The 11,693-nt window shown below is 44.7% G+C and overlaps 1 protein-coding gene across 1 annotated transcript in view; it reads left to right on the top strand.

The window, feature by feature from the left end:
* Nucleotides 1-1,012: 1,012 nt before the first annotated feature.
* The window catches only part of col6a1 (collagen, type VI, alpha 1), a 46,872-nt gene continuing 36,191 nt past the window's right edge, over nucleotides 1,013-11,693 (top strand). Inside the window, exons 1-16 of the mRNA XM_080779285.1 lie at nucleotides 1,013-1,308; nucleotides 2,612-2,741; nucleotides 3,248-3,448; nucleotides 5,214-5,373; nucleotides 6,401-6,517; nucleotides 6,745-6,765; nucleotides 6,999-7,019; nucleotides 7,163-7,207; nucleotides 7,742-7,795; nucleotides 8,028-8,072; nucleotides 8,530-8,556; nucleotides 8,758-8,784; nucleotides 9,480-9,524; nucleotides 10,103-10,156; nucleotides 11,360-11,422; nucleotides 11,514-11,576. Of these exons, the coding sequence (XP_080635411.1) occupies nucleotides 1,224-1,308; nucleotides 2,612-2,741; nucleotides 3,248-3,448; nucleotides 5,214-5,373; nucleotides 6,401-6,517; nucleotides 6,745-6,765; nucleotides 6,999-7,019; nucleotides 7,163-7,207; nucleotides 7,742-7,795; nucleotides 8,028-8,072; nucleotides 8,530-8,556; nucleotides 8,758-8,784; nucleotides 9,480-9,524; nucleotides 10,103-10,156; nucleotides 11,360-11,422; nucleotides 11,514-11,576 (1,158 nt within the window). The 5' untranslated portion in view covers nucleotides 1,013-1,223. The remainder of the gene's footprint in view (nucleotides 1,309-2,611; nucleotides 2,742-3,247; nucleotides 3,449-5,213; nucleotides 5,374-6,400; nucleotides 6,518-6,744; nucleotides 6,766-6,998; nucleotides 7,020-7,162; nucleotides 7,208-7,741; nucleotides 7,796-8,027; nucleotides 8,073-8,529; nucleotides 8,557-8,757; nucleotides 8,785-9,479; nucleotides 9,525-10,102; nucleotides 10,157-11,359; nucleotides 11,423-11,513; nucleotides 11,577-11,693) is intronic.

Below are 11,693 nucleotides of genomic sequence, written 5' to 3'. Positions count from 1 at the left end.
CACACACACACACACACACACACACACACACACATTGTGTCCATAGCAACCGGCCGCGTAGGACAGCTACCCCCATCATTGCGTTGCCAGATGAACATTCTATTCTAGACGCCTACACACCTCTGCCTCCCTCTCCTTATTGGCACTCCATCCCCAATTTCCCCAGTCTTTTCCAATGCCTTCTCCAGCTAGCCAGACCCCACCCCAACCATGCACTACTAACTACCTCCAGCGACCCGCCCCAGGCAATGAAAGAAAGGCCACTAGATGGCAGTATGGCTCCTTCTGAACTTCGGGAGGGGAAAAAAACTGCTGGCCAGGAAACAGACATGATGCCAAGAACATCCTTCTGTTCCACTCCCTCCTCCTCTCTTTGACTCTGTCTTTAATGTGCAGGTCAGATCTGGACACTGAAGTGTACCAGATGTGTAGAGACTCCACCCACTGTCTCCCTACAGCAGGGAGACATGTACAGAGAGAGAGAGAGAGAGAGAGAGAGAGAGAGAAGAGATTACAGAATGCTTTCAAGATGTTTGGCATCTGGTATTCGTTAAGCATGAGTGCTGAAAATTACGCCAGTCTTGCATCTATTCAGTGTTGTTGCATTTGTCTACAATCATCTAGTAGTATGAGAGAGATTATAGTTTCACTTTCTATATTCTCTCTCTCTCTCTACTGTTTTGGTCTCTTGGAAAAATCATATGAATTATGAACTCTTAGATAGAATCATCCATTTCTGACACAAACATGAAGTACGTTTTTATGAAACAAAGCCTATGTTGCTTTGCACTTTTGTGAAAAAGTTTGCATATGGAAGCATATATTCCCAGAGGGCCCTGCTGAGTGTGACTAATATTAAATCGGTTGTTATTGTTATAGGGAGATTAGGGACTGTTCTGGCATTTAGAATGAATTAGCACAAACTTCTTCTCCTGTCCTGTTCCGTGCGCGCTCCCATTCCTCCCTCCCTTCCACAGAAAGCGCGTGAACTCCTCCTCCGCCTTCTCCGCGTCTCCAGGTCCTCTGTATGCGCGCTCCGGGCTTCGCACGCACTGGACAAACGGCGTCGCAGCACTGGATTTATTTTATAACAAAAAAAAGTTTGCCAAAATTATTTAGAGAGGTAACAACGGGGTTGCGGGTCGGAGTTGTTCGGTGTTTTTAGGGGGGTAGGTTAGGAGTTTAAAGGGTTTTTTGTGTGCACTTTATTACTTTCTTCCACGATGGAGACCGGAGGATTTCTCCTCGCGCTGCTGTGCGTCTTGGCTGGGGTGCGAGCGCAGGTCCTAAATAGACCGAGGTTTGCGGGTAGGTTGGAGAAAATTATGTTTTATTTTCCTGGGAAAAAATATATGTACCAAAATGTTCGCTAAGGTGAATGTACTTCTTGTAGCATATAGCAGCAGATCAGTGTGTATAAATAAAAGCGACATGTTCATCTTCATGAAGTTGATGTCGCCACAGGGAAATAATCCAGATGTTCTCTCCTGTCACTGGCTGCGTATTAGCTCTGGTCCATAGCTCTAATGCCTTTAAAGACATTTGAGCTATGGACCAGAGCTATAGCTGCGTATTAATGTTAGTAGGCTATAGGCCTATACTGTAGTGTAGCTCCTACTTCTGTGTCTTCAAAACTAAGTTGCAATATAGCAACAACACAACAAGTTCACTGTGTGTAAGTAAAGTAGGCCAGTGGTTCAGTGATCATGGTTATGGCTATTTAAGTTTACAGTATAAGTGCAACTGAGTTTATATGTTTTGAATTGGAATGTTGCTGTTGCATGATCAGACATCAAACAGCTGTGGACAGATATGAACTAAAGGTGCCTACAGGCCCTCTCTCATAGTCTGCTGCTATGGTGCTAATGAGTTACAGAAGGATGAAGACAGCCATTTTATGGACAGACTAGGACTAGGATAGGCCTACACCTGACCTGACCACCTCCTTCATGACTCAACTGATTGTGCTGCTCTGTGGGCCTGCTACTCAGTATATAATTGATTATTGTATATTAATTAATTGATCAATTCATTTAATCAAATACCTTTTTGGTATGCCTGCACAGTATAGGCTACTTTACAACATCATTTTGGGTATGAAGCCAGCTTCATTTAGGGTGACCAGAAGTCCCCCTTAGCATGGGACAGTCTCATTTCCAAGACTTTTCAGGTGTCCCACAAATTGAGACCCCCCTGTCTGTCCCACATTGTGACTGGCAGGCATCAGTGTTCAAATGCCCTAATAGTTAGTCCCCTATAGTTGGCTTTATGTTGTAAAGCTTTCTCATTCTCAATCTTTTCCTGCAAGATGTGTTTATTTTATTTTAAGCCTGTTAAAATAAAATGTGAGACGCCAGAGGGGTTTAATTTAACAAAATGATAGGCAATTAAGCCTACAGTATATGGGTCGAATATGACCACTTGTCCAGTTGTCCCAAACAATCAATATTTCTGTCCCTCAAATGAACAGTTTGGATCTGGTCACCCTAGCTTCATTGGTTGGTTGGATGGATGGATGGAAGAATTGGTTGGTTGATTGATTGATTAATTGATTGATTGATTGACAGATTGACAATTGATTGATTTCTTGGGCTATGTTCTGTCTGTGCAGAGTGTCCTGTGGACCTGTTCTTTGTGTTGGACACATCGGAGAGTGTTGCCCTGAGGCAAAAACCGCCCAACTTTTATATCGACCAGATCAAGGACTTCACCAAGCGCTTCATAGATGAACTCCAAGACATGTAAGACACTGGTTCTCAAACCTTTTCCATGCATGTCAAAGACCCCACATTTTATTAGGCAGTGGAATCCCATTTGAAAAGATATCCCTGGGACCACCCCACAAGAGAAGATGTTTACAGTGATTTTCAACCAAGGACCCCCAGTTTGACCTGCATTAGTCTACGGCCCCACATTGCTATCTCTGGGACCCCCAACTTATATTGTAAAATGAGTAACTCTGAGAGTTACAGACCCTTAAGGGTCCATTCGGTTCCTAACTATCTCTAATTGATCTAGAGACCCACTTGAACGCCCTCAAGTACAAGTACCCCTAGGGGTCCCCGGACCCCACTTTGAGAAGCAATGATGTAGGAGACACATACACGCTAGCTAGCAGGGGTCCTGACTCCTGGTACCTGATTATGCCCCCCTGCAGCCTTGTATATGAATTACATGCCTCACCTCAATGATTGTGTTGTTGACTGAATGACTGTCGGTCAATCATTTGTCACGTGTCATTTCTCAGGCGCCATCCGTGCGACCGTTACCTGACGTGGAACTCCGGAGCGCTGCATTACAGCGACGACATCATCCTCGTGCGTGCGCTCACCGACATCACCACGCACAAGCAGGAGCTGAAGAACGACATTGACACCATCAAGTACATCGGCAAGGGCACGTACACCGACTGTGCTATCAAGAGAGGCCTCGCCGAGCTGCTCGTAGGGTAAAGACAACACTCACTCACTCACACACTATAGCCTCAGGCCCAGCCTTACTCATCTCTGGAAGAGAAAAGCCTGCAGGTCACAGCCTGCAGGTCACAACCTGCAGGACACAGCCTGCAGGTCACAGCCTGTAGGTCACAGCCTGCAGGTCACAGTCTGCAGGTCACAGCCTGCAGGTCACAGCCTGCAGGTCACAGCCTGCAGGTCACAGCCTAAGGCACAGAGTGTATATCGGCGTTATAGTGTCGGGCCGGAACATCCGTCAGACCTATTTCCCCCGGTTACGATATCTTTCGACCAATCACAACACTTCTTTCTTTCACGGAGAACGTAAACAGATTTGTAAAGTGTCAACGTCGTTTCCCTGAGCGGTTCCTCCTCCAGAGTCCCACTGCTTCCACCAATACACTCTACAGCGTAGTTCTTGCCCAGCGTGCTCACGCTCACGTGCACACAATTCAATTCAAATTTTGAGGGGCGCTAGCTGTCCCCTCCTATGCTCAGCTTTGGCCGAGCACCCCATAGCGATGATTTTTGTCATGACTTTCTGAGCAAAAGTACATATTGAAGATAAAGGTGAGGGCAGAAAAGTGAAGACTCCAAAAGTGATTGGCCAAAATGACTTTTGTGATGATTTTAATGGCTGAGCATGTGATGTATGATGATAAGAGTGCCCCTCACTTCACACAAGTGTGATTTTTGAGGGACGCCAGCCCCTCTATACAAAGGTTTTATGTTTGTCTTTAGTTCAATGTTTGTTTTGTAAATGCCATTGACAATGAAGTGAAAATGTACGTCATAATGTGCCTCATTACGTCATATTGTCTCTTTATTTTTAATGGCGTTTAATGTTTGTGTTGGCGCCATTTGTTTTACATCATCATTACATCACCTAATCAACATGAATTAGACTTTAATATATTAGCGCCCCTCACTTCACACGGGTGTGATTTGTTCAATTCAAAGGGCTTTATTGGCATGAGAAAAGGTGTACATTTACAAAGCAAAAAGTGGAACAAACAAACAAAATGTATGTAGCCTACAATTGAAAGTCAGAATCTGCAATTAATCACACACACACACACACACACACAGGCCAAAAAGCTTTCCGTGTAGAAGACCAAACAAATGAGCAAAAGTTTGTTTATTCTCCACATGAATTAGTGTTAGTCACTCCATGTGGCGGAGAGAATATATTTTCATTCTTAAAGTCAGAAACCTGCCTACTAGTGACATCACCGGCTTATATTTCAGCAAGCTTTCCAGGAAGAGAAAGGCTGTAGTTTCTATGAGCTTGGAATCCCCATTGGTGATGTCATTGGTAGACATCCCCATTGGTGATGTCATTGGTAGACGGGGTATGAACTGCCCATAGCTCATCAATAAGGCGCAGAGTGAGATTGTGCCATCATGGCGGCTGTGGCTCAGGAGGTAGAGCAGCTCGTCCAATGATCCCTGGGTCGGCGGTTCGAATCCCGGCTCCTCCTCCTGTCTGCATGTGGAAGTGTCCTTGGGCAAGACACTGAACCCTACACTGCCTCCAATGAGTCGGTCGGTGTGAGCTCGCCACCGTTGGTGTGTGAATGTGGGAAGTGAGGACGCTGGCGTCGACTGTTTGCCGCTTCACCTCCCAATGTATGGATGAATGAACCATCGTAAAGTATCAGGTCTAAATGAAGTACTGAAGTCCTGAAGTACAAGTATTTATTTATATATTATTACAGTATTGATAGTTTTTCCACCACTGTTCCTTTGTCTCTGCAGGGGGTCCCACTACCATGAGAACAAGTACATCGTGGTGGTGACCGACGGTCACCCCATCACTGGTTACAAGGAGCCCTGTGGAGGCGTGCAGGAGGCTGCTAACGAAGCCAGACAACATGGGGTTAAAGTGTTCGCCGTCGCTATCTCCCCTGACCAGGAGGTATAACACAAACGCACACACACACACACACTGATTGATTGATTGATTGATTGAATACCTTATTGTAAACAATGTACACAAGTGAAAAACATGCCAAATAGATTACATAAAAAGTCAAAGGCTTGTTTCCACTCAAAAACAACTACGCAAAAATAGAAAATCTAAATGTATAATTAAAAGTCCTGATAACACGCACGCACGCACGCACGCACGCACACACACAATACACACACACTAGCCTTGACCTTATAACTATTGATATAGTATAGTGCATGAAAACACTGTAATAATGGCCTCCAGACCTTAATTCCCTTATGAAGCAATGCAAGCTTTGCAACAGTGCCAGTAAAGAATGGCTTTCAGTGAGTTCTGACATATAGATCTATAGCTTTATAGGGGGATTACGGTCAGTTTGTCTAAATGGCTTCACAACAAACGGTAAATAATGTCACATAGGATGGACTGGTGCTGCTAGGGCCCGCTGCCAAAAGACATACAGAGGTCACCCTTACATTTTCCTGTGACACTCTGTGATGCCTCGGCCTGGAAACATCCAGAAGCTCAGCTTCTCTTAGGGAGATATTTTATGAACCCTCATCAAGTACAGTAAACATCTAACAATATAGTTTACACGAGGATTCGTCTTGGACCTACAGAGCATATAGAAAGACTGGCTCCTGTTGTTCCTGCGTCAGAAATAAGGGCAACTATGACATCTCTTGCATTGATATTTAATTATTTACACTACAGTATATTGTGTTTTGTACTGGCTGAGGTTGGTGTTGGATGATGATGTTGATCATTGCAATTGTTTGCCGTGGTAAATACATGTAATAATTGCTCGAAAATAAACTAAAGGCGTTTAGAAGCAAGTCCTCAGTATGTTATCATCAGGAGAGTCTAGAAATCTTTATAGATACTATTATTACTTCTAACTAAACTCGATAAAACCCATACCGGCCCTTAACAGAAGTGACAAGTCATATTTGTAGGCCTACAGGTTGATGTTTTTGTGATGTCTTACCAGGACACCAGGCTGTCAGTCATTGCCACCGACCACAACTACAGACAGAACTTCACTGCTGCCGATGACTCGCCAAGATCCACCAAGATGGCAACCATCCGCAGCATCATTGACATGATTGTATGTATCCTTTTCTCTTCTCTTCTCTTCTCTTCTCTTCTCTTCTCTTCTCTTCTCTTCTCTTCTCTTCTCTTCTCTTCTCTTCTCTTCTCTTCTCTTCTCTTCTCTTCTCTTCTCTTCTCTTCTCTTCTCTCTCCTCTCCTCTCCTCTCCTCTCCTCTCCTCTCCTTTATCTTCTCTTTGCAGTTTGATGTGATCCTAACCATTGTTTTCCCTTTTATTTTTCAGACAAACGAGACCAAGGATGTGGTATGTTTTTTTTTAATTAAGTTTACATGTTACTATTACTACAATGTTTGCTCTGAAAACGTAAATACTTGGTGCTGTACCTGACCTGTATTAAGCTGAAGATCCGGAGTACTATTCAGATGCTAGTCATCGTTATGTTTACATCTTATGAGAAGTAAAGCAAAGAATATCCATTTTAAGATGACAATCTGACGTCACTGAGTCAATCCTTTGTTTTCTTCTGTTCTCTCCAGTGCTGCTCTTTCGACTGCAACGTAAGTACCTCGTATGACACCTCCATGTCCATAAATACCTCGTATGACACCTCCATGTACCTCGTATGACACCTCCATGTCCATTCGTAGCGCTCCAGTTCTTCAAAGCCGTGTTCCTTACCATGTTTTCTTTCTCTCTGCAGGCTCCAGGAGGTCCTAAGGGACCGGACGGAGACTTTGGTGGAAAGGTGAGAGGTCGTACTATCGTTACTAATGATGTCGCGTTTTTTTTGCTCCCGATCCGATTCCGATCGTTTGATTTTGAGCCTCTGCCGATACCGATTTTTCACAAACACAGACAATATCCAGTCTAATATCACGATATGGATACAATATTGATACTAGGGAATGTCCCGATCACGATTTTTGGCTCCCGATGAAAATGACGTGATCGGCCCTGATTTCCGATCACCCGATCCGATCGGGACAACCCTAATTGTTACACCATATCTAATCAACTTACTTACTTACTTACTTACGCCTATAGCCCAACTTTGGGCATAGGCCACGAACAAGAGCTCTCCAGACATCACGGTCCTGGGCCATCTTCTCCAGCTGTCGTATCTAATCAACTAGGAGACATTTATGTACTTGTTTGTTTTTCTCAAGGCTTAAAGTTTTAACTATACCAGGAGAAATTTGAATACCATGTACACATTTGCACCATGCATTCTTCACTGCGTCAACTATTGACTGTGTGTTTGTGTCGTCTCTCTTTGTAGGGAGAAACAGGCAGACCAGGCTTGCCAGGAGAGAAAGGAGATCTTGGCGCCGCAGTAAGCACCCCGTCGCTCACACGGACACGCATGCAAACATAAATACATCCTAATATACTGTAATATGCAAAGTTACACTTTTCACACGCGTGTGACACACACACACACACACACACACACACACTAACACATAGTTGTACAAATATTTGTCTTACATTATTTCAACAACTGGACACAACACAGGACAAGAGGCCACGTTATTGAGATGTCTTAATGTTTCATTGCTTTACAGGGCAACGTGGGAGATCCCGGCCCTATCGGATACCGTGGAATGAAGGTATGATTCATTGGGCTTAAGAGAGGGAGGTGATTGGGGGCGGCGGTGGCTCAGGGGTAGAGTGCCTGGATGGGAACCGCAAGGTTGCCAGTTCAAACCCGGGCTCCCCCAGAGTTACTGTCGAAGTGTCCTTGAGCAAGACACTGAACCCCTAATTGCTCCCGATGTGCTAGTTGGTGCCTTGCATGGTTTCCGCTGCCATCGGTGTATGAATGGGTGAATGTAATGCACAATCTATGTAAAGCGCCTTGGATAAAGGCGCTATATAAATGCACCATTTACCATTTATACAAAAGCACCTTGACTCGGTCACGTAAATAATTAGGTTATCATTAAACACAATGATAAAGAAGAAGGTCGAAGGAGGATGTTTACAGTAATGGTGTAATGATGACGTAATAGCAATAGCAAATGACGTAAATTACACAAAGCTAACTATATATGTTTGTGTTTCCAGGGTGACCGTGGTGGAAGAGGAGACAAGGTAAAGGAACACACACACACACAGATTCAAAATGTATACTTTAAAATGTTCAAATGCATTTCCTAATATTTCACAGAGTGTTATATCCTGTATTTAATGGACTTTACTTGAGAATTGTATAGCCTTAAGTTTGTAAAATGTCTATACTTGCTGTAATGTATATATTAATAATATGCGGATGACAAATTTATTTTGTTCCAGGGTGAAAGAGGACATAAAGGCTACAAGGTAAGCTGGTTTTAATTAGTTAGTTAGTTTCATTTATTGTCCACAATGTGGAAATTTGTCTTCGGTCTCAAACAACAGTGACAACAAAACAGCAACAACACTTACACAATTATGTTCATGGCAAAAAGCAGGACAACAGTGACAAATACATTAAAAACAGGTTTAACGAGACATGGTAAGGATTTGTTTAAAAGATGTTACGGTTAGCTTTAGGTACTTTGTACCGTCTACCAGAGGGAAGTAGTTCGAACTCCCTGCAGAGTGGATGAGAGGAGGTCATTTGCTATCTTGACAGCTTTTTTCCCCGAATTACTTCCTTCTCTTCTCAATTAAATTCAATTCAAAGGAGATGTTTTGACATGAGAAAACATACTTCAATCTTTTGTTCCACAAAAAGTGGAACAAAACGATCAAAGCAAAACAATGTACGTATGTACAAATAAATATTGAATATAAATGGGAATCAAATACAAGTGTAAAGTAACAGAGCTGCATGTGTGTTACACGGGGAAGACTATCTTATACGATACATTTATGTCAGAAATAGTTATACATCCATAGTAGAGGTTAGCTTGGTATAAACCTTTGAAAGTTGACGGCAGTATTTCAATGTTTTGCATTCACTTTGTATAACATTCTCTCTCTCTCTCTCTCTCTCTCTCTCTCTCTCCCCCCCCCCCCCCCCCTCCCTTTAGGGAGATAAAGGTCAATTTGGAAGAGATGGATCTGATGGTAGAAAGGTGAGTTACAGTTACTGTTGTTCAAACATTAAAGGTCCTACAATGTGAAATTTCCCCTTTTCTTGTTTCGTGTTTTTTGGGCTCCCCTATGTGTCTTCTATCCCCACAAATACCCAATTTTGAACAGGCCAACTGATTTGGTGCTGCTCGTGATGTCATAGGTGTCTCCCTACTGTGTATAATCCCTCCCCTTCTCCAGTTCCAAAGTTGCATTTCATCTTTGGAGACTGTTTGAGGGGAGGGGAGGTGCGGTGCGGTGGACCGTATTATAATGAGTCAAAGATGTGGTAGGGGAGAGGCTGGGATAAGAGTGTGGCGGAGAAAATAATTTGCATACACAGCGCCCCCTCCATATCAGGACATTGTGGTACTGCAGCTAAAACGGCCAGACAGACAGTGGTGATTTAGGCTCAAGGTTCAAACCATTAGAAATACGTTTGAGGGACATAATCAATATGATATTAAATATTAAAAACAGGTTTTATGCACGGTGTAGTTCTTTTAATGCTCTGGCTGTTTGTTTTTTGTTGGAGTCTTGTGTTTTCTCTGATAACATGTCTGCCTCTCTCCCCGCTTAGGGTGAAGCTGGTTTCTCAGGTCTTCCAGGCTGCAAAGGAGGTCCAGGATCAAACGTGAGTACTGAATTTAAATCTAAATGTATAGAACACAAAGTCTTACATAAATAAATCATAAATGTGATATTGTTCTGTTAATATAAGTGTTAAGTCGCTCTACATTCTGACACTGGCACACACACACACACACACACACGCACGCACGCACGCACGCACACACACACACACACGCGCACACACACACACACATGCACACACACGCACACACGCACGCACGCACGCACGCACGCACACGCACACGCACACGCACACACACACACTCAATTCCTGATTCCTAACACTCTCTTTCACTAATTTACACTTGCATGCAGACACACACACACACACACACACCAGCCCAGCACTTCCATCTGTGTCTGTGTGACTTGACCACTATTGTTTACAGTTTAGCCATTAGCCGTACTCGCATGTTTAGAAGCTCAGCGTCTTGGTGAGTGTCTCGGGCCCCGAGGCAGTGAGGCTGGGGGATTCTCTTTAATCACCGTCTGTTTACATTCTCAGCTGACAGACTGTTTAAATGAAGCTGTAGTACTGCCATACACACACATCCATCCATCCATCTTCAACCGCTTATCCGTAGTCGGGTCGCGGGGGCAACAGCTCCACCAGAGCGCTCCAGACTTCCCTCTCCAGAGCAACATCCAGTAACTTCCTCCTGGGGGATCCCGAGGCGTTCCGAGGCCAGCGAGTCGATGTGTTTCCTCCAACTGCGCCTTGGTCTGCCCCGGGGTCTCCTCCCAGTGGGACGTGATCCTTGGTCTGCCCCGGGGTCTCCTCCCAGTGGGACGAGATCCTTGGTCTGCCCCGGGGTCTCCTCCCAGTGGGACGAGATCCTTGGTCTGCCCCGGGGTCTCCTCCCAGTGGGACGAGATCCTTGGTCTGCCCCGGGGTCTCCTCCCAGTGGGACGTGATCCTTGGTCTGCCTCGAGGACCTCCCTATAGGGAGACGCCCGAGAGGCATCCTAACCAGATGCCCGGACCACCTAAGCTATCTCCTTTCCAAGCGAAGAAGCAGCAACTCTACTCTGAGTCTCTCGCGTGACTGAACACAAATACACATAATGTAACATTACATCCACACGTGCACACTGACAAACAAATGCACGCATGCACAGACACAGGCCCTGAGAATGGGTTGACGTGACCTCAGCAGTTCATGATCATGAGAGTGAAAGTGTCTCTGTGGTTTTCTGCTTCCAGGGTCAGCAGGGAACACTCGGTCCGAAGGGAGACCCCGGCTCATACGGAAACAAAGGAGGAGCGGTGAGACCATGAATGACGTCAAAGATATAGTCAGACTACTTGTTAGCCACTGTGTGCACCGTCTGACACATTTGTATGCAATGTATTCCAGGGAGATGCGGGACAAAATGGTGAACCAGGAAGACCAGGCAACTTTGGAAGCCTGGGACCCAAGGTACTATAATATATTATATTGAGTGGCAGTGGCTCAGCGGTAGAGTGGCCCGGTAGAGCAGCTGGATGGGAACCGTGAGTTAGATCCCTGTGGGCTCCCCCAGAGTTATAGTGTCGG

The sequence above is a fragment of the Protomyctophum bolini genome, assembly GCF_963924005.1.
Source record: "Protomyctophum bolini genome assembly, chromosome: 12".
In the NCBI taxonomy this organism is placed as follows: Eukaryota; Metazoa; Chordata; class Actinopteri; order Myctophiformes; family Myctophidae; genus Protomyctophum; species Protomyctophum bolini.
Note: the sequence above shows the minus strand (reverse complement) of the source record. Positions and strands in the feature narration are given on the sequence as shown.